This window comes from Salvelinus fontinalis, chromosome 31 (assembly GCF_029448725.1).
Source record: "Salvelinus fontinalis isolate EN_2023a chromosome 31, ASM2944872v1, whole genome shotgun sequence".
NCBI lineage: Eukaryota > Metazoa > Chordata > Actinopteri > Salmoniformes > Salmonidae > Salvelinus > Salvelinus fontinalis.
In genome coordinates, this window is record NC_074695.1 from 11,918,743 (window position 1) to 11,941,364 (window position 22,622).

Sequence of the window (22,622 nt, forward strand, 5' to 3'; positions counted from 1 at the left end):
TAAATTAACATGGAACAATGTGTAATTTTAAGTCTTTATTAAAAGAAATGTACAAGAAAAAGGACTTCTGCTTTCCCAGTCAGCACCAGATTGTAGTGCACCAGCACTCTTAACTTGGCTAAAACAATATCAGAGATTCATCTCGGTCAAACGTCTTCTACACGGATACATGGAGTCTGGGTGTGGTGCGGTTAAAATTGAGGGATTATCAAGCAATTCACATTTACCAAATTCTATGGCTTGGTGACAATTGGTAAGAATTTTCTAAAATCATGCAATATGTAGTGTAATTGTTAGCTTTCATAAGATCAGAGAATTTAAATCAGGGGCTAACCATTGTATAAAGATTCTCATGGCAAATGTACAGTGTACAAAACCATTAAGAACACCTGCTCTTTCCATGAGACTGACCAGCTGAAAGCTATGATGTCACTTGTTAAATCCACTTCAGTGTAGATGAAGGGGAGGAGACAGGTTAAAGAAGGATTTTTAAGCCTTGAGACATGGCTGGTATGTGCCATTGAGTGTGAATGGGCAAGACAAGAGCCTTTGAACGGGGTACGGTAGTAGGTGCCAGGCACACCGCTTTGTGGCAAGAACTGCAACGCTGCTGGATTTCACACAACAGTTTCCCGTGTGTATCAAGAATGGTCCACCACCCAAAGGACATCCAGCCAACATGGGCCAGTATCCCTGTGGAACGCTTTCGACACCTCGTAGACTTCATGCCCTGACAAATTGAGGCTGTTCTGAGGGTAAAGGGGAGGGATGGATGCAACTCAATAGGTGTTCCTAATGTTTGCTATACTCTGTGTATACATGTCCCAACATATGCTTTCTCACACAATCTGAGTGAACATCACATTAAGAGAACACTTAAAACATAAATTAAATTTAACCTAAAGATTTGAACTAAAGCCATTTATTAAATGTGTACTGTGTCAGGGAGGGGGGGGGGGGGGGAGTAACCAATAAAACAAAATGTGTACATAAAGTTGAAATTATACAAATCCAAAAATAAAACTTTAAAATGTTTTTTTTATCTACACTTGTTTATAAAAATGAAAAGTGGTAATAAGTTAACTTCTCCACTATTGACAGCTATTTACTTGTATAATTTCTACAACTGAAAAGGTGCTGCAGGATTATCTATGGACATGTTGCTCTCTATATACACACTATGTCACAGGGTAGTAGAACCCAGTAGCAGCAGCAAGCGGCAGCACAGCCCTCACAGTGACACGAGGTGGGAACAGTAGTCAGACATGCAGGTTTCAACCGTGTGAATTAAGACTGCATATTTATCCAAAACATACACGGAAAGCTACCTTCATTTTCCAGACCAAGTCTATTTTATTTTGATGGAGGCCTCTGATATAGTAGGTAGAAGAGCTCCTGCTTTAGTAGGTTTTAATGTACAGTATTTCAGCCTGCTCTTGTTAACCTATAAATGTTTTACGGACAGTATGTTTTACATTAGTTATTCGTCCCAACCTTCAGCTCCATTTAATCTCTCTCAAGTACAAGAAATCAGTTGATTCCAAGGAACACAGCCAGATGTGAGGTTGATAACGATGAGGCTGGGGAAACGATACAACCCCTCCATCCTCTCCTTTAGCCTGTCCCTGTAGGAGAATATAAAGGCACCTTGGAACCCTGATAGATTTGGTTTGTGTTGACCTCTCGTTCCCCACTATCCTGTTGTCGCGTCATCTTCTCCCTGTCTTCGTCGTCACATCATCCATCATGTGCGCCAGAAAGAACAGCATCTAGTGATTCCAGCAGCAAGCGGCCCCCACCACGCGACAGAGACGTGCTGTAGTGTGCTTCACCCTCCAGCCTGTACACTTCACCATGCAGTACAGACAGACTCCCCACTTCTCTAGGGCAACAGACAGACCTCCTGGATAACAGCACTCCATTGTAAACCTAAAGTAGGAAGCACAACCACTTCTGGACAGACATGCAGCACAGAAACACACAGCATGTCAATGACATGTAACAGCTGTCATGTGCCCCATCAGATGTCAGCCCCCCCCATGTCCACATCCCATCATACTGCAGACCTGGGAGGGGCCCAGGAGGAAACGTGCAGCTCAGAAACGTATTGGTCCAGAAACCATTTGGGATGGTAAGATTGTAACAAATCTCTTAAAAAAACAAACATTATAAACAGCTACGTTCTCAGGTAAAATAAAAATAAGCTTTAATCTGAGTCTCCTTTACTTTCTCTGCAAATCAGTCTCCAAGACTCAGCAGAGGAACAAAACAAAAAGCAGTCTTTGAGTCCCAAAACAGAAAGGTGTGGGGTGATCACTTGGGCACCAGCCCACGGGATTGTGGGTATAAAGGATGTCCTGGGCTGGAGAGGCTGTATGGAGAGGTGGGGGTGACAGTCTTCTTACCCGTTTTAGGTCGGCTGGAGGAGATAGGAAGATCAATATTTTGTTGGGGGAGAATGTTGATGTGGAAACATTGGTTTTTAAATAATGATTATTGCTTTAATAACCCTGTGGTATCGAGTGTAGCGAACATCTGCTAACCATGTGCATGTGACTAATAACATGTCATCTGTGACACTAAACAGGCAGAAACACTCCCTACTGAAATAACTGATTAAACCCAGAGCTGATTTGTACAGAACAGGACAGACCCTTACCCAGACTTTGGTTTCTTGCCGGCCCCAGTGCTGGTGGTCTGGGTGGGTCCGAGGCTGCTGTGGAACCCGGAGGCATCCACCTGAATCTCATCTTCTTCACGCAGTGCATCCTCCAGCGCTGCTGCTACCGTGGGCGCTATGACCGGCTCCTCATACTCCTTAGTGGTCCGAGCAGGCAGGTCCATCTCCAGCATCAGGATATTCTCAGCCTGGGGGGAGGTCAGAGGTCAGGACACTGCTACCGCCCAGAGGACAAGGACTAAGTCACATTCACCGAGGAGAGAGAGGACAGAACATCATACCTTGTACCTGACGTCAGCCTTCATCACCATGGAGGTGCGGGCGTGCTGACTCAGGGGTCGTCTGTAGCCCACCGCTGACACTGGCCTGGTCATCATCTGCTGGTCACTGAGACAGCGAGACAAGAGTTATTAAGAAGACAATCTGTACGTGTTCCTACACACGAGGGATTTACCAACCACTTCTTCCAAACCCTGTGTTTGTATTCAGGATGGTTTTCAGCATGTTTGTATGTCTAAATGTCTCTCTACTGGATAATTAAAATGTGCATATACTCCTCTATGCGTGTGATGGGACGCATCTTCCAGTGGTCGTCCTCCTCGTCCAAGAACGCCCTGTTCACAATCTTATTCTTCTCCTCCACGGGGATGAAGTTCTCAATGATGAGATGCCTGGAAGACAGAACAACGAGGTCAGTTCCGCTGAGGATACAGACAGGACAACGAGGTCCGTTCCGCTGAGGATACAGACAGAACAACGAGGTCCGTTCCGCTGAGGATACAGACAGAACAACGAGGTCCGTTCCGCTGAGGATACAGACAGAACAACGAGGTCCGTTCCGCTGAGGATACAGACAGAACAACGAGGTCCGTTCCGATGAGGATACAGACAGAACAACGAGGTCCGTTCCGCTGAGGATACAGACAGAACAACGAGGTCCGTTCCGCTGAGGATACAGACAGAACAACGAGGTCCGTTCCGCTGAGGATACAGACTGAACAACGAGGTCCGTTCCGCTGAGGATACAGACTGAACAACGAGGTCCGTTCCGCTGAGGATACAGACTGACCAACGAGGTCCGTTCCGCTGAGGATACAGACAGAACAACGAGGTCCGTTCCGCTGAGGATACAGACTGAACGAGGTCCGTTCCGCTGAGGACAGACAGAACAACGAGGTCCGTTCCGCTGAGGATACAGACTGAACAACGAGGTCCGTTCCGCTGAGGATACAGACAGAACAACGAGGTCCGTTCCGCTGTGGATACAGACAGAACAACGAGGTCAGTTCCGCTGAGAACAACGAGGTCCGTTCCGCTGAGGACACAGACAGAACAACGAGGTCCGTTCCGCTGAGGACACAGACAGGACAACGAGGTCCGTTCCGCTGAGGACACAGACAGGACAACGAGGTCCGTTCCGCTGAGGATACAGACTGAACAACGAGGTCCGTTCCGCTGAGGATACAGACTGAACAACGAGGTCCGTTCCGCTGAGGATACAGACTGAACAACGAGGTCCGTTCCGCTGAGGATACAGACTGACCAACGAGGTCCGTTCCGCTGAGGATACAGACAGAACAACGAGGTCCGTTCCGCTGAGGACACAGACTGACCAACGAGGTCCGTTCCGCTGAGGATACAGACAGAACAACGAGGTCCGTTCCGCTGAGGATACAGACAGAACAACGAGGTCCGTTCCGCTGAGGATACAGACAGAACAACGAGGTCCGTTCCGCTGAGGATACAGACTGAACGAGGTCCGTTCCGCTGAGGACAGACAGAACAACGAGGTCCGTTCCGCTGAGGATACAGACTGAACAACGAGGTCCGTTCCGCTGAGGATACAGACAGAACAACGAGGTCCGTTCCGCTGAGGATACAGACAGGACAACGAGGTCCGTTCCGCTGTGGATACAGACAGAACAACGAGGTCAGTTCCGCTGAGAACAACGAGGTCCGTTCCGCTGAGGACACAGACAGAACAACGAGGTCCGTTCCGCTGAGGACACAGACAGGACAACGAGGTCCGTTCCGCTGAGGACACAGACAGGACAACGAGGTCCGTTCCGCTGAGGATACAGACTGAACAACGAGGTCCGTTCCGCTGAGGATACAGACAGAACAACGAGGTCAGTTCCGATGAGGATACAGACAGAACAACGAGGTCAGTTCTGCTGTGAAGGGGGATCTCTAACAGCTTGAGGGTACTATCATTGATAATAGGAGGTGGTCTAGGCAGTCATGGGGGATGAGGGAACTACAGTACAGTCTGCTAATCTAGACCAATCAATAACTAGCTCTGACAGCTACGTTAGAGGAAAAATGTACTTTGTATGACTGATGTGTGGTTGTCTCACCTAGCTATCTGAAGATGAACGCACAAGTAAAACGGGGGACGCATGTGCCCCTCGTCACAACGGGGGACGCATGTGCCCCTCGTCACAACGGGGGACGCATGTGCCCCTCGTCACAACGGGGGACGCATGTGCCCCTCGTCACAACGGGGGACGCATGTGCCCCTCGTCACAACGGGGGACGCATGTGCCCCTCGTCACAACGGGGGACGCATGTGCCCCTCGTCACAACGGGGGACGCCTGTGCCCCTCGTCAGAGGGCAACAACCAAAATACACCATAGTGATTTTTGTTTTCCTGTGTGTGCGGCCTGGCGGCTCCATACTTGAGTTTGAGATCCCTGGTCAACTCATTCTGGGTCTGCTCCAGCTCCTGTCTCTCCTTGCTGTGCAGCTCCTGGACTTCATGGATATCAGTTTTCACTGCCTGCAGCTTCGCAAACAGCTGAGGGGAGAAATACAGGGTAGTGAGGCAAAGAGACAAAAACACCATGGGGTTTGATTCAGTGCAGCAAACACATTTACAAGGAAAAAGTTATGCACAATTTCCTTTGAACTTTTTGTATGCTAAACTGACAACGTAAAGGACAGCTTTCTAAGGAATCATATACAGCCGTTTTCTAATGTCCTACCTTTTTCAGCTTCTTGGTCTTGATGTCTACTTCCTGTTGTAGAGAGCTGTACGTCTCCTTCAACTCCAGGGTCTCCTCGTCACGATTCTCCACCTGCTGTTTCATCTCCCTCTCTCTGCGTTTCTGCACACAAACACACAGAGCGTCACGGTAAGAAGGGCAGGGCTGTGTAAATCACACAAACTAATCAAATGTTTGTGTGTGGGCAAAACAATACTATTAGATTGACGTCTATTGAGTGTTTAATTCTCTCTATCAATAACCTAAGTCTAAACATAAACGTTACCTGCTCAGCGATTTCCTGTCTCTTCTGTTCCAGGATCCTTTGTTGCTCATTGGTGTGGTCTACTATGTTCTTCCCACCCATCAGAAGCTTACTCTCCATCGCCTGGAAGACGACACAATCATGAGGCGTGAGGGGGAAACAGGTAGAATGAAACAAAAAATGGTTTGGGTTTAAAGACCATGAAAAAGGACCAGAACGTAGTCTCCTCACCTTAACTTTGGCAGTCAGCATCTCGCCTGCCTCCTGCTCCTTTTTCAGGGCGTCCATCTTCCTCTCCTTCTCTTTTAGCAGCCTCTGTTTCTCCTCTGCCACCAGACTGTGATCCTCCATGATGGCCTTCCTCTCCCTCTCCAACTTCTCCTGCTGTACACGCCAATAATCTGCACCCACTTTATCAGCTGGTTCTGCACCATCATCCTCCTCCTCCTCCTCAGTCTCTCCATCCTCAGTGTCCTCTTCTAGTTCATCCCCAGCTTCTCCAACCCCCCTCCTCCTCCTCTTCTTCTTCTTCTTCCCTGAGCGTTTCTCTAACTGCTCTTTGAGCCGAGCAATCTCTTCCTGGAACTCCCTGAGCAGAGCATCTTTAGGGTCCTCGTTGACGCGGGGCTTGTTCTTGATGTTCTTGGCGCGGTTTGAGTAGCGTAACGTGGTCAGTGTTTCCTCCACGTTGTAAGAGGCTGGTCCGATGTTAGCCACCATGACTGTGCGGGCATTGCCCCCAAGGGAGTCCTGTAGCAGGCGGGTGAGCTTGGAGTCGCGGTAGGGGATGTGGGTACTCCTGCCGTCCACTAGGGCAGAGATGACATTCCCCAAGGCTGACAGGGACAGGTTGATCTTGGTAGCCTCCTTCAGGCGCTCTCCTTGGGCTCCTGTCTTGGTCTGCCTCTCACTGCCAGCCAGGTCCACCAGGTTCAGTTTGCCAACTCGAATGTGGTTCTCTCCGTCGACACCCAGCTCGCTGCACTCGACGGTAATAAGAAAGATGGCATGTGATCGGGAGCTGTGCTCGTTCATATTGGTGGAGCCCACCGAGCGGTTCTGATTCCCCACGTTCATGACGTGCTCTATTTCTCGTACGCTCTTAGTGACGAAGGAGGACAGGTCCTTGACGTATACACCTGTGTCTGGCCTCTCTTTCAGCTCCAGCCGGCGGGACTGGTCCTTGGACAGCAGGTCCCTGATCTCCTCCTGGTAGATCTCCAGGTACGAGGCCCGCACCAGGTACTGCTGGTTCTGGGAGCGGGAGATGTGTGTGAAGACGTGCTCAAAGGAATTGGGGATTACACCCCTTCTCTCTGGGTCATTGCGCACCCCCTCCATAGTGTAGGTCTTTCCTGTACCCGTCTGGCCGTATGCAAATATGGTCCCATTGAAACCAAGCAAAACGGAGTCTACCAGGGGCCTGAAGGTTTCATCATAGAGATCTACCTGTTTGGAGTTCCAGTCGTACACAGAGTCAAATGTAAAGACCTTGGGGTGTTCGTGGGCTGCAGCCCCCCGGGGGTTTCGCACGGCCACCTGGCCCAGCTTCACATCCACCTGCACCACCTTCTCAAAGTTGGCTGCCCGCTCCTTCTCATTCATGGGTCGACAGCGGACCACCACCTTGACTGACTCTCTGGTCTTAGACATCGTGACGGTCCCCAGACAAACTGACCTTGTCCCACTGGCTTGTGTCTATGTCCTTCAAGTATTGTACAAGTCTGAGATCACAATGTCAGACCTGCCAGTATCAGAACCTGTAAAAGGAGAGGGGGGGAATGATCATATGCTGATTTTCAAATAGCTATTCCCAACACCATTAGTTACTGTTCATGTTTCTTTTGTGATTATGAAGACCTTATTTGGTGCACTGTGCCTCAAACTAGCTTACTGGCTACAGTGGTGTTAGATACTGTAGCAGCTAGCTAGCAAGCTAACATTAACAAGACTAGCTACCTAGGTTAACAACAGAGCACAAGATCAAAGATACTGCTGGTAACTAGCTAAGCCTTCATCTGAGACATAGAATTAAAGTTACCTAGCTAGCTAGCTACATGACCATAAGTATGTGGACACCTGCTCGTCGAACATCTCCTTCCAAAATCATGGGCATAAATATGGAGTTAGTCCTCCCTTTGCTGCTATAACAGCCTCCACTCTTCTGGGAAGGCTTTCCAATAGATGTTGGTACACTGCTGCAGGGACTTGCTTCCATTCAGCCACAAGAGCATTAGTGAGGTCAGGCACTGACTTTGGGCGATTAGGCCTGGCTCGCAGTTGGCGTTCCAATTCATCCCAAATGTATTCGATGGGGTTGAGGTCAGGGCTCTGTGCAGGCCAGTCAGATTCTTCCACACCGATCTCAACAAACCATTTTCTGTATGGACCTGGCTTTGTGCAGGGGGGCATTGTCATGCTGAAACAGGAAAGGGCCTTCCCCAAACTGTAGCTACAAAGTTGGAAACACAGAATCATCTAGAATGTCATTGTATGCTGTAAAGTTAAGATATCCCTGCACTGGAACTAAGGGGCCTGAACCATGAAAAACAGCCCCAGACCATTATTCCTCCACCACCAAACTTTACAGTTGGCACTATGCATTGGGGCAGGTAGCATTCTTCTGGCATCCGCCAAACACCTAGGATTCATCTGTCGGACTGCCAGATGGTGAAGCGTAATTCATCACTCCAGAGAGCACGTATCCACTGCTCCAGAGTCCAATGGCAGCGAGCTTTACACCTCTCCAGCCGACACTTGGCATCGCATATGGTGATCTTAGGCTTGTGTATGGCTGCTCAGCCATGGAAACTAATTTCATGAAACTCCCAAAGAACAGTTATTGTGCCGACCTTGCTTCCAGAGGTCGTTTGGAACTCGGTAGTGAGTGTTGCAACTGAGGACAGATACGCTATGCTCTCAACACTCCCGTTCTGTGAGCTTGTGGCCTACCACTTTGCAGCTGAGCCGTTGTTGCTCCTAGATGTTTCCACAATAACAGCCCTTACAGTTGACCAGGGCAGCTCTAGCAGACCAGACATTTGATTTACTGACTTGTTTGAACGGTGGCATCCTATAACAGTGCAACGTTGAATGTCACTGAGCTCTTCAGTAAGGCCATTCTACGGCCAATGTTTGTCTACGGAGATTGCATGGCTGTGTACTCTATCTAATACACATATCAGCGACGGGTGTGGCTGAAATAGACTAATACAGCAATTTGAAGGTGTGTCCACATACTTTCGTATATATAGCGAGACTAGACCATTTCGCTAGCAAAACGTTGTAAATGTATGGCCTACTAACTTAGCTAACTGGCTAAAAATGTCACGTTCTTTGGCAAGCTAGCTAGGTAACGTTACTTATCACTCAGTGCTCCCTAACGATAGCGACGAAACAGAACTGATGGCATTTCCAGTGCTACTGTAGCTAGTTAGCTAACGTTAGTTGATTGATGCAAATTAAAATCAATGGTTACAGCTTTTCGGTTTTCTAATTGTGACAATTAGCTATATTAACGAGAATACAGCTAGCAAACTGGATAAATATGTTCACGTCACCCAACAGAATGTTAGATTTAGTTAGCCAGCTGGTTTACAAAGAACCGGGACAGCACCCCAAACTCGATCAGACGGCCTAGCAACGGCAAAACACATCCATCCTCAGAGGGCAAGAGACAAGACCATGTATTTTGATGATGGAGGCGTCTCCTTATCCAGTTTACAAGAACAAGCACACAATTCTGGTGAAATTCATTTTGACATTATTAAACTGCAACATCCATGACAACGTAAACGTTGTCAGCTAGTTACCATTTAATCCAGTGCTTCCACCCAGTCAGCCATTACCGCCGCCGTCCCTGCATCCCAGAAAACTATCCCGGATGGAATGGAGATGCTGGTTGATAGCTTTCAACATCACAGCCAATCTTCTTCTTATGTATAATGGCATTTGCAACAATTATATGTGCATTCTGCCACCTACTGTGCGGGTGGATAATAAAGATCCTCAAAATGAAATTATGCGGTGTAAATAATAATAAATATATACAGTACCAGTCAAAAGTTTGGACACATCTACTCATTCAAGGGTTTTTCTTTATTTTTGACTATTTTCTACATTGTAGAATAATAGTGAAGACATCAAAACTATGAAATAACACATATGGAATCATATAGTAACCAAAATGTCATGTTCCCGGTCATTTTCATCACAGAGCAATAATACAACTAGCTAGCAGGTACAACTTTTCAAAAATATCAGAAACCCAATGACAAAATCTGATACAGTAATCATTTATATATTAGAGTACATTAGAAAAATGTAAGAGGAAGACTGTCAACCTCCCCTTTATAATTAGTATCTGCAGGATCAGTTACTGCACTCATGAGAGGGATATTACCCCCCCCTCATTCAGCAGGTCGCCTTTACATCGTATTAAAGAAGGATAGGAGGGAGGGAGAGCAACACGTAAGAGCTGGAGCACGTGATCAGACAGGGACATTACACCGGAAGTCTTGCCCACCCAGGGTTCAACAGGGTGATCTGAGCTCCTGCTAACTTGGCTGGTATGCAAATTGAGACAACATATATATAGCTGTGGCTGTAGAAAGTATTGTGGAAATTGAACACCCTCTTGATGCTCTGCAGTTATGTAATAGTGTAACTGATTGTTTAATAGCATTGGTGTACTAGAGGCTAAACCCAAGTAAACGCAGTTTACGCAACTTTTTTATTTTTACCTACCTTTTGCAGGAAACATGCATTGAAAGCATTACTTTATTCACAGTGAACGGTGATCTGAGCCCCCCCCCTAAAAAAAGTATTACTACATCACTGTGTAATATGAGGGTGGAGTCGATCACATTCCCACAATGCAATGTCCAAGTCCTCACCCAAGATTCAAAAGCCATTTGTCATCTTTCTTCAGAATGGACTACGCAGAAACGGAAAATCTTCACAGCTCCTGTTTCTTGTCCATTTTTCCAGCGTAGTCCATTCCGAAGAAAGACGACGGACGGGAATGGACATCCCGGTCTCGTTTGACAAAAGCAGAGAACGAGGACACACAATTCCCAACGAAGTGGTCAGCTTGGCTTAGGATGTACAGGTCCAACTGGGCAGAGTCCGGCCTGAGGCTCACCACCTTCACCTGGGCATGGACAGACAAACAAACGATACACTGAACATGCAGTATAGAAACAAAGCATGTTTACCAACAGCGTAACACCTGTGAAAAATGGATGGACTGTGTGTGTTTATAGAGTGTATTCGGAAAGTATTCAGACTCCTTTACTTTTTCCACAGTTACGTTACAGCCTTATTCTAAAATTGATTACATAGTTATCTACACACAATACCCCATATTGACAAAGCAAAAACAGTTGTTTTTTTTGCACATAAAAAACAACAAAAATTACTGAAATATTACATTTACATACATGTTAATTGAAATGCATTCCAGGTGACTACCTCATGAAGCTGGTTGAAAGAATGTCAAGAGTGTACAAAGCTGTCATCAAGGCAAAGGGTGGCTACTTTGAAGAATCTCAAATATATTTGATTTGTAAAACAGTTTTTAGTTACTACATGATTCCATATGTGTTATTTCATAGTTTTGATGTCTTCACTATTATTCTACAATGTAGAAAATGGTAAACATATAGAAAAACCCTTGAATGAGTAGGTGTGTCCAAACTTTTGACTGGTGCTGTCAGTATTCAGGATCTTTACTCAGTACTTTGTTGAAGCACCTTTGGCAGAGATTACAGCCTCGAGTCTTCTTGGGTATGACACTACAAGCTTGGCACAGCTGTATTGGCACACCTTTCTGTATTGGCACACCAAACATATCTTATTTAAACCATTTTAGAATAAGGCTGTAACCATAACAAAATGTGGAAAAAGTCAAGCGGTCTGAATACTTTACGATTGCACTGTATGTTTGTATGTATGTATGTATGTATGTATTATATATATATATAAATAACTGACAAATAAAATCAATAAATCAAACAAAGCTCACCTTATCCTTGAAGAGGTTTTGGATCTCCACGAGGTGGGACTCTGAGTCTGTGGCGATGTAAACAGAACGGGCAGAGGTTTTCTTGACCCAGAGCTTGAGGGCCCGGCGGATCTCAGCCAGGTCAGGGAGGCACATGGTCATGGTGAGGGGCAGAGCGGTGTGACGGTTATAACCCACACACTGAGGAGAGGCCATGAAGTGAGGCCCAGTATCCCCACTCTGGAGCAGCTTACAGGCATTAACCTACAAGGACAATTAAATCGGGGAATACAACAGGGAAACAGAATGGGGCTGGGCAGCCAAAAAAAGTATTGTCAAAGTGTCAATAACTTTTTTTATTTTATTCTGTCGACTATGTGTGTGTGTGTGTGTTCCCAGCTCACCCAATCAGAGCCGATCCTCAGATGTATGGCCACGTATGGCCTGGGCAGCAGAGCAGCGATGTGTTCCTGTCCCTCCTGCACCATCCTCTCCGTCCAAACTACATACCGCTGTAGACCCACATATTCCTCTATGACAGGGAACTGGGCCGGGGCACCAGGCAGGGCCAGGACAGGGTGCTCTGACGGAGGGAACCTGCACAGGGAAAACCACAGAGGCAAGGAATTTGGGACTGCAGATGAAAATTAGCTGGCTGGCTAAAACTTGCACTTCTACAGTGATGTTCGTTAATGGGCACCGTCCCAGTAAAACTACATTTAATGTAATACATTGGTTATGGTAATACGAGGTGTAATTATTCTGTTATATCACCAGTAGGTTGAGCAAAAAAACATGCTTATGTTTCACTAACAGTAAAACACAAAGACTTACTTGTTGAGCCAATGAGGTTGGTGGTAGGAGCTGAAGGACAAGCCGTCAAACAGGACAGACCTGTCAAACTCCACTCCTACGTGGTCCCAAAATGGACCAAAAGGATTCCCGTCCTGATAATGACAGCATGTGATGGTTCATAAAACCCCTTGAGCAAGGCTTGACGTGACATTTATACCAGATATTATGATTTTTCACCACTTGGTGGTAAACATGCGAAATAGATGATATGGAAGAGATTTGAATGTAAAATACAGTTATAGTAACATTCCATCAGGGGGCAGTGTTCTGCTCTGCCATGGCATTCTTTCCATTAACATGAACAACACTAAATCAATTAATTTCTTATAACTAATTTAACTATATAAAAGACAATAGAGCCAAAGCTATGGACTCTGTTTCAGGACCTGTCTTTTATATAATCTTTCTTGACCAGTTTCAACGTTTTTTTCTTTCACTTACCAGGCTCAATACCCGAACAACTGTCTCAGTTATCTCCGACTCTCTGAACCTCAATCACAACACTCACCTTCATGGGGCAGGACTTCTTGTCCACGCTCCTCTGGGCAGCTGACTCAAAGCAGTAGGCTGCCCTCTTTCCCTTAGGCCAGTGTGTTGGTGCAAGCTGCTCCATGAAGTCCTCCAGGCTTACCACACGGTGGTAGTGGGTCAGGGCTTCCAGCTGGAAGAACTCACTGTAGGGGACATGTACCTGTTGAAAGGGAGACACAGCTGTGAGTGTGATCATCGCTGCATCACAATTCTCTGTCCTTTCTCCCAAAGTGTGCTCTTGTTCACTTCGTGCATTTAAAAGAAAGGGACTGGTGATATCAACACCAGGAAACATGAATCCTGCACTTACATTTGAGTATGGTGGCGCGTGGTGCCGGTACACAATGAAGGGGGGAACTGCCAGTGTGCGATTCAGGATTTTTGCGAATGCCAAAGAACCCAGAAAGTGGTCGGCTTGGTTTCCAAATCGACCTGAGTAACGAAATTGGTCCCATTAGCAACGCATTTTAAACACTACATTTATATTTGGAAAATACAAATCTAGATAGCATAAATACATAACATCTGCATTAATAAATTAACTGTAAGGAAAACATAGCCGGGCTAGTTACACATCAGATATCAAGGACACCCGAGTATCTAACGTTACAATGCTTCCGATTAAAGTTGATCAAATTACCCATGCAAGGACAATATAAAATGTAACCATTTTCGTCCCACGTTAACTCTGTAGCACATGTTAGACTAATTTGTAGCAATATTGCTATAAGCGAATAATAGACCACAAAAAGTTGCAAACAATTCAGTTTCGCCGCCATTGTGTTTCATGCTACATCCCAGAATGCACTGGATGTTGAAAAAAGCTTAACCCCTGAGGTGCTGCTTCCGCTTGTATACGCGGGTCTGCTACATCACTCTGAAACGTCCAATGAATTTGGAATTTGAACTTCATATGATCGTGGAAAGTTGATGGAATATTTAGACATAAATCTATTTCATGGAATCGTTAGACATGTGTGTGAGGAAAGTGAGGGGGTGGGGAGAGAGAGAGAGAGAGAGAGAGAGAGAGAGAGAGAGAGAGAGAGAGAGAGAGAGAGAGAGAGAGAGAGAGAGAGAAAATAATATATTATCTGTTGTTTTAATTTCAGATTCATATGTGAGGCAATCAGTCTTCATGAAATTTGAAATTTATTAGCCAAAGAAATGTGTGATTCTCTATTTTTAGTAGTCACAGAATTGACTCATTTGTCTGGCAGTAACTGCTCTTATACAAAAACTATTTGGAACAGACTATATCACAAAACTGCGATGTGTAAACGACATACAGAGCTGATGACAGAAGTATTGTACTTTTTTCTTTTTAAATCTGAGTATTCTGAGGAAAAGTTCAATTAAAGAGTATGAACAGATTCAAATAGTCATCCAATAGGCCCATACAAATCCCACAAAACCTACACATATTGCTCACACACATGTCTTGTAGCTTAGTTTGGGGGGAAAACAACAACATCATGCTTCTAAACATAACCGCAAGTGAGTTAATCATCATAGATGTACCAGTATTTGATAGTGTTTCTTCATTAATTAACAACAGGGTCCTCGTGAAATCTTCAGCGGTGACAGAGAAGACCCTGAGTAACTGGCTTCCTGACCATAGTGCCTTGAACTGGAATGGAGTCAATCAAAATGGAGTCAATGTTATTTTCCCTGATAAAGACCCAGAAGAAACAAGTACTAAGATTGAACCCAGAGTTCTGTGATTAAACTCTTCAATAAAAGCAAAATCTGTGTGCAACATGCCTCATCCCATATAAACACTTGGTTTGGGTGTGGCCTCAACCCATATAAACACTTGGTTTGGGTGTGGCCTCAACCTATATAAACACTTGGTTTGGGTGTGGCCTCAACCCATATAAACACTTGGTTTGGGTGTGGCCTCAACCCATATAAACACTTGGTTTGGGTGTGGCCTCATCCCATATAAACACTTGGTTTGGGTGTGGTCTCAACCCATATAAACACTTTGTTTGGGTGTGGCCTCAACCCATATAAACACTTTGTTTGGGTGTGGCCTCAACCCATATAAACACTTGGTTTGGGTGTGGCCTCAACCCATATAAACACTTGGTTTGGCCTCAACCCATATAAACACTTGGTTTGGCTGTGGTCTCAACCCATATAAACACTTGGTTTGGGTGTAGTCTCAACCCATATAAACACTTGGTTTGGGTGTGGCCTCAACCCATATAAACACTTGGTATGGTCTCAACTCATATAAACACTTGGTTTGGCTGTGGTCTCAACCCATATAAACACTTGGTTTGGGTGTGGCCTCATCCCATATAAACACTTGGTTTGGGTGTGGCCTCAACCCATATAAACACTTGGTTTGGGTGTGGCCTCAATTCATATAAACACTTTGTTTGGGTGTGGCCTCAACCCATATAAACACTTTGTTTGGGTGTGGCCTCAACCCATATAAACACTTGGTTTGGCCTCAACCCATATAAACACTTGGTTTGGGTGTGGCCTCAACCCATATAAACACTTGGTTTGGATGTGGCCTCAACCCATATAAACACTTGGTTTGGGTGTGGCCTCAACCCATATAAACACTTGGTTTGGGTGTGGCCTCAATTCATATAAACACTTTGTTTGGGTGTGGCCTCAACCCATATAAACACTTGGTTTGGCTGTGGCCTCAACCCGTATAAACACTTGGTTTGGCTGTGGCCTCAACCCATATAAACACTTGGTTTGGGTGTGGCCTCAACCCATATAAACACTTGGTTTGGGTGTGGCCTCAACCCATATAAACACTTGGTTTGGGTGTGGCCTCAACCCATATAAACACTTGGTTTGGGTGTGGCCTCAACCCATATAAACACTTGGTTTGGGTGTGGCCTCAATTCATATAAACACTTTGTTTGGGTGTGGCCTCAACCCATATAAACACTTGGTTTGGCCTCAACCCATATAAACACTTTGTTTGGGTGTGACTTCAACCCATATAAACACTTGGTTTGGGTGTAGTCTCAACCCATATAAACACTTGGTTTGGGTGTGGCCTCAACCCATATAAACACTTGGTATGGTCTCAACTCATATAAACACTTGGTTTGGCTGTGGTCTCAACCCATATAAACACTTGGTTTGGGTGTGGCCTCATCCCATATTAACACTTGGTTTGGGTGTGGCCTCAACCCATATAAACACTTGGTTTGGGTGTGGCCTCAATTCATATAAACACTTTGTTTGGGTGTGGCCTCAACCCATATAAACACTTGGTTTGGGTGTGGCCTCAACCCATATAAACACTTGGTTTGGGTGTGGCCTCAACCCATATAAACACTTGGTTTGGGTGTGGCCTCAACCCATATAAACACTTGGTTTGGGTGTGGCCTCAACCCATATAAACACTTGGTTTGGGTGTGGCCTCAACCCATATAAACACTTGGTTTGGGTGTGGCCTCAACCCATATAAACACTTGGTTTGGGTGTGGCCTCAACCCATATAAACACTTGGTTTGGCCTCAACCCATATAAACACTTGGTTTGGGTGTGGCCTCAACCCATATAAACACTTTGTTTGGGTGTGGCCTCAACCCATATAAACACTTGGTTTGGCCTCAACCCATATAAACACTTGGTTTGGGTGTGGCCTCAATTCATATAAGCACTTGGTTTGGGTGTGGCCTCATCCCATATAAACACTTTGTTTGGGTGTGGCCTCATCCCATATAAACACTTTGTTTGGGTGTGGCCTCAACCCATATAAACACTTGGTTTGGGTGTGGCCTCAACCCATATAAACACTTGGTTTGGGTGTGGCCACAACCCATATAAACACTTGGTTTGGGTGTGGTCTCAACTCATATAAACACTTGGTTTGGGTGTAGTCTCAACCCATATAAACACTTGGTTTGGCCTCAACCCGTATAAACACTTGGTTTGGGTGTGGTCTCAACTCATATAAACACTTGGTTTGGGTGTGGCCCCAACTCATATAAACACTTGGTTTGGGTTTGGCCTCAACCCATATAAACACTTGGTTTGGGTGTGGCCTCAATTCATATAAACACTTGGTTTGGGTGTGGCCTCAACCCATATAAACACTTGGTTTGGGTGTGGCCTCAACCCATATAAACACTTGGTTTGGCCTCAACCCATATAAACACTTGGTTTGGCTGTAGTCTCAACCCATATAAACACTTGGTTTGGGTGTGGCCTCAACCCATATAAACACTTGGTATGGTCTCAACCCATATAAACACTTGGTTTGGGTGTGGCCTCAACCCATATAAACACTTGGTTTGGGTGTGGCCTCAACCCATATAAACACTTGGTTTGGCTGTGGTCTCAACCCATATAAACACTTGGTTTGGGTGTGGCCTCATCCCATATAAACACTTTGTTTGGGTGTGGCCTCAACCCATATAAACACTTGGTTTGGGTGTGGCCTCAATTCATATAAACACTTTGTTTGGGTGTGGCCTCAACCCATATAAACACTTGGTTTGGGTGTGGCCTCAACCCATATAAACACTTGGTTTGGGTGTGGCCTCAACCCATATAAACACTTGGTTTGGGTGTGGCCTCAACCCATATAAACACTTGGTTTGGGTGTGGCCTCAACCCATATAAACACTTGGTTTGGGTGTGGTCTCAACCCATATAAACACTTGGTTTGGGTGTGGCCTCAACCCATATAAACACTTTGTTTGGGTGTGGTCTCAACCCATATAAACACTTGGTTTGGGTGTGGCCTCAACCCATATAAACACTTGGTTTGGGTGTGGCCTCAACCCATATAAACACTTGGTTTGGGTGTGGCCTCAACCCATATAAACACTTTGTTTGGGTGTGGCCTCAACCCATATAAACACTTGGTTTGGCCTCAACCCATATAAACACTTGGTTTGGGTGTGGCCTCAATTCATATAAACACTTGGTTTGGGTGTGGCCTCATCCCATATAAACACTTTGTTTGGGTGTGGCCTCATCCCATATAAACACTTTGTTTGGGTGTGGCCTCAACCCATATAAACACTTGGTTTGGGTGTGGCCTCAACCCATATAAACACTTGGTTTGGGTTTGGCCACAACCCATATAAACACTTGGTTTGGGTGTGGTCTCAACTCATATAAACACTTGGTTTGGGTGTAGTCTCAACCCATATAAACACTTGGTTTGGCCTCAACCCGTATAAACACTTGGTTTGGGTGTGGTCTCAACTCATATAAACACTTGGTTTGGGTGTGGCCTCAATTCATATAAACACTTGGTTTGGGTGTGGCCTCAACCCATATAAACACTTGGTTTGGGTGTGGCCTCAACCCATATAAACACTTGGTTTTGGCCTCTACCCACATTATATAGTGCTGTGTGTGTGTGTACATATGCCACAGAGAAAGGGTCTGTATGGATGTTTGTGCACTGTATGGGGCATAAAAATTAAAAATAAACATCACCACTACTGTCAATGAAGCCAATTTGTCTTAATTAATTGAAAGATCATTTTATCATGTCTTACAACAATTGTAATTTAGACAGCAGAAAGGCCGATTGGGCAAGTTCCTGAGGTGGCTTGAACTTTAGAATGCAAATTGTAAGTTGACATACCGACCATGAGCAGTTGATATCTTCATAGGGGAACTCTCCCATCCCACTCCTCACACAACCACGTAAGTACTCATGCACACACACATACACACATGCAGGTACAGAAGTTCCTCAAAATACTACCCCTGTTCTATGTGTATGTGAACCTTTCTTACTCTGAATGTAGTTCATTCATAGAGGTCCATGACATGTATGTGACCGTGCAGAATACCTTATGAAATATGTACTGTAATGAGCTCTGGTCAATTGATGGATTGGCTGTTAATCCCATTGCTTGAGAGGAAAAGCCCACCGCTCACAGGTTCAAATTCAGTCAATGCAATTCAAGGTGTTTTCTCAGTCTTTATTTCATGTGTTTTCTTCTGTCTCTGATCAGGCCTCTCTTTCCCTCTTTTCCTGTCTGGCTCTGCTCCGCCCCCATTCACTGTTTTTCATTGTCAGAGATGACAGCGATGATAACGAAGCAGAGAGCCACAACTCACCACCCTGAGACTTCCTCCAGGTGGATAACTGAAATAGATTAACAAACGGCGGGTGGAAACAAAAACTAACTGTGCAATATAGTAGGTGCACTTTAAAAAAAAAAGTGCTTTCTAGAACCTAAAAGGGTTATTAAGCTGTACTCATATGAGAACCCTTGGAAAACCTATTTTTGGTTCCAAAGTAGAACCCTTTTGGTTCCAGGTAGAACCTTTCTGATTTGCGTTTAGAATCCTTTCCACGGAGGGTTCTGTCATGGAACCCAAAATAGTTTTTTCTAAGAGTGTGTATGAGTGTTCCACAGATTCATGTTTTTATTTTTATCTCTATTTCCCTGTCTCTTTCTCTCGTTCAGCCTCACCGTTTCTCTCGTTCTCTTTCAGCCTTCAGCCTCACTGTTTCTCTCTTTCAGCCTCACTGTTTCTCTCTTTCAGCCTCACTGTTTCTCTCTTTCAGCCTCACTGTTTCTCTCTTTGAGCCTCACTGTTTCTCTACTTCAGCCTCACCGTTTCTCCCCTTCAGCCTTCTTCCTCACTGTTACTTTCTTTCAGCCTCACTGTTTCTCTCTTTCAGCCTCACTGTTACTTTCTTTCAGCCTCACTGTTTCTCTCTTTCAGCCTCACTGTTTCTCTCCTTCAGCCTCACTGTTTCTCTCTTTCAGCCTCACAGTTTCTCTCCTTCAGCCTCACCGCTTCTCTCTTTCAGCCTCACTGTTTCTCTCTTTCAGCCTCACTGTTTCTCTCCTTCAGCCTCACCGTTTCTCCCCTTCAGCCTCACTGTTTCTCTCTTTCAGCCTCACAGTTTCTCTCCTTCAGCCTCACCGCTTCTCTCTTTCAGCCTCACTGTTACTTTCTTTCAACCTCACTGTTTCTCTCTTTCAGCCTCACTGTTACTTTCTTTCAGCCTCACTGTTTCTCTCTTTCAGCCTCACTGTTTCTCTCCTTCAGCCTCACTGTTTCTCTCTTTCAGCCTCACTGTTTCTCTCTTTTAGCCTCACTGTTTCTCTCTTTTAGCTTCATCAAAAGAGAGTCACAAATGTTAGGTGCGGGAACTACATGTTTTAGGCACAGGAGAGATTGCAGGGCACCAATAAGAGAAAAACAATTCCATGAACTGCAAACCTCTATGTATCTACCCCCTCCCTCTACCTTCTCTTAATGAAACCTCTCTCTCTCCTTTGGGCACAACAATCAGCCTTTAGTCCTCCTGCTTATGTTGAATAGGTGGTTGACCCCAGAGACCATTGACCTTTCCTACGGTTGACTAGCAGTGATGCCACACCGTCCTGCCACACCGTCCTCGCTTCCATCGTCCTTTGGTATTTAGTGTTGTACTAGGATCCCTGTTATCTGTTGCTGAAGCAGCAGCTACTCTTCCTGTGGTCCACAAAAAACATAAAATATGACATAATACACAACATCAACAGACAAGAACAGCCAAGGACTAAACTACCTACATTTAAAACAAGAACAGTAGAACCATTAATGATTCTACAGACAGTTACACACATACTTACTGTACGTTGGTACATACACACATACTTGCTGTACGTTGGTACATACACACATGCCTACTGTACGTTGGTACATACACACATGCCTACTGTACGTTGGTACATACACACATACTTACTGTACGTTGGTACATACACACATACCTACTGTACGTTGGTACATACTCACATACTTACTGTACGTTGGTACATACACACATACTTACTGTATGTTGGTACATACACACATACTTACTGTACGTTGGTACATACACACATACTTACTGTACGTTGGTACATACACACGTACCTACTGTACGTTGGTACATACTCACATACTTACTGTACGTTGGTACATACACACATACTTACTGTACGTTGGTACATACTCACATACTTGCTGTACGTTGGTACATACTTGCTGTACGTTGGTACATACACACATGCCTACTGTACGTTGGTACATACACACATGCCTACTGTACGTTGGTACATACACACATACCTACTGTACGTTGGTACATACACACATACTTACTGTACGTTGGTACATACACACATGCCTACTGTACGTTGGTACATACACACATGCCTACTGTACGTTGGTACATACACACATACCTACTGTACGTTGGTACATACACACATACCTACTGTACGTTGGTACATACACACATGCCTACTGTACGTTGGTACATACACACATACCTACTGTACGTTGGTACATACTCACATACTTGCTGTACGTTGGTACATACTCACATACTTGCTGTACGTTGGTACATACTCACATACTTGCTGTACGTTGATACATACTCACATACTTGCTGTACATTGGTACATACACACATACTTACTGTACGTTGGTACATACTCACATACCTACTGTACGTTGGTACATACTCACATACTTGCTGTACGTTGGTACATACACACATACTTGCTGTACGTTGGTACATACACACATACTTACTGTACGTTGGTACATACACACATGCCTACTGTACGTTGGTACATACACACATACCTACTGTACGTTGGTACATACTCACATACTTACTGTACGTTGGTACATACTCACATGCTTGCTGTACGTTGGTACATACACACATGCCTATGAGTTATTTAGGTCAGATGGGGGGGGGGGGGGGGGGGTTGTATTGTAAGGTGTTGTTTTCTTAGGGTTTTTTTAAAGCACATTTGACTGCTTGCGTAATTTGAGATGGAAGGGAGTGCCGTGTGATCATGGCTCTGTATAATACTGTGTGTTGCCTCAAATCCATTTTAAATTGGGGGATTGTGAAGAGACCCCTGGTGGCATCAATATTTCTCACAAAAACAAGAATCGATACAGTCAAGAGCAAAACGTTCTGCTCTGTTCTTGACCAGCTGCAGCTTTACCAGTGCCTGTGAGGTACACTGTCAGAGGACCAAAAAGGACAGCATGTAGACTGAATAAATGTTAAACGCTATACTTGTGCTCAACACACGACAAACTACATTGCTAGCGTGGAATGAGATCGAGGGACACGGAAAACAGAGGAAATCAAAAGGTATTTAAGAGAATGTTATTTCGGTGTTGTTCTCCACTGACTGTCAGGGCTGGTATCCTCTCTGGCAACAGGACAAGGTTATGATGTATTTCTGGTTTGACGGGCAATACTGGGTCCACCCTTCTGCCTTATCAACCTACTGCAGACTGCTGCTGTAGACTGTCTATTGCTGATACCACACCTCATCAAAAGC

At 45.1% G+C, this 22,622-nt stretch overlaps 2 protein-coding genes across 2 annotated transcripts; both read right to left on the reverse strand.

The window, feature by feature from the left end:
• Positions 1 to 22: 22 nt before the first annotated feature.
• LOC129829543 (kinesin-like protein KIF3B) lies at positions 23 to 9,847 on the reverse strand. The gene is made up of 9 exons (XM_055891297.1): positions 9,743 to 9,847; positions 6,162 to 7,690; positions 5,952 to 6,053; positions 5,666 to 5,788; positions 5,360 to 5,478; positions 3,235 to 3,351; positions 2,962 to 3,067; positions 2,660 to 2,868; positions 23 to 2,419 (listed from the first exon to the last, which is right to left on the reverse strand). The coding sequence occupies exons 2-9, from the start codon at positions 7,581 to 7,583 to the stop codon at positions 2,314 to 2,316; spliced, it is 2,304 nt and encodes a 767-aa protein (XP_055747272.1). The 5' UTR covers positions 7,584 to 7,690; positions 9,743 to 9,847; the 3' UTR covers positions 23 to 2,313.
• Positions 9,848 to 10,009: 162 nt separating this feature from the next.
• On the reverse strand, positions 10,010 to 14,122 carry pofut1 (protein O-fucosyltransferase 1). Its single transcript, XM_055891301.1, has 7 exons — positions 13,961 to 14,122; positions 13,631 to 13,752; positions 13,298 to 13,480; positions 12,769 to 12,881; positions 12,339 to 12,531; positions 11,956 to 12,198; positions 10,010 to 11,082 (listed from the first exon to the last, which is right to left on the reverse strand). The coding sequence occupies exons 1-7, from the start codon at positions 14,097 to 14,099 to the stop codon at positions 10,888 to 10,890; spliced, it is 1,188 nt and encodes a 395-aa protein (XP_055747276.1). The 5' UTR covers positions 14,100 to 14,122; the 3' UTR covers positions 10,010 to 10,887.
• Positions 14,123 to 22,622: the final 8,500 nt, after the last annotated feature.

Excerpts from the sequence above, each read along its gene's own strand:
- LOC129829543 (XM_055891297.1), bottom strand. The coding sequence starts at position 7,583 with ATGTCTAAGACCAGAGAGTCAGTCAAGGTGGTGGTCCGCTGTCGACCC. Across the intron at positions 5,789-5,951 it reads GACAGGAAATCGCTGAGCAG|AAACGCAGAGAGAGGGAGAT; the intron begins GTAACGTTTATG and ends GTTTGTGTGCAG. Across the intron at positions 3,068-3,234 it reads CCCATCACACGCATAGAGGA|TGACCAGCAGATGATGACCA; the intron begins GTATATGCACAT and ends TCGCTGTCTCAG.
- pofut1 (XM_055891301.1), bottom strand. The coding sequence starts at position 14,099 with ATGGCGGCGAAACTGAATTGTTTGCAACTTTTTGTGGTCTATTATTCG. Across the intron at positions 13,481-13,630 it reads ACGCGCCACCATACTCAAAT|GTACATGTCCCCTACAGTGA; the intron begins GTAAGTGCAGGA and ends CCCTTTCAACAG. Across the intron at positions 11,083-11,955 it reads AAAACCTCTTCAAGGATAAG|GTGAAGGTGGTGAGCCTCAG; the intron begins GTGAGCTTTGTT and ends GTCCATGCCCAG.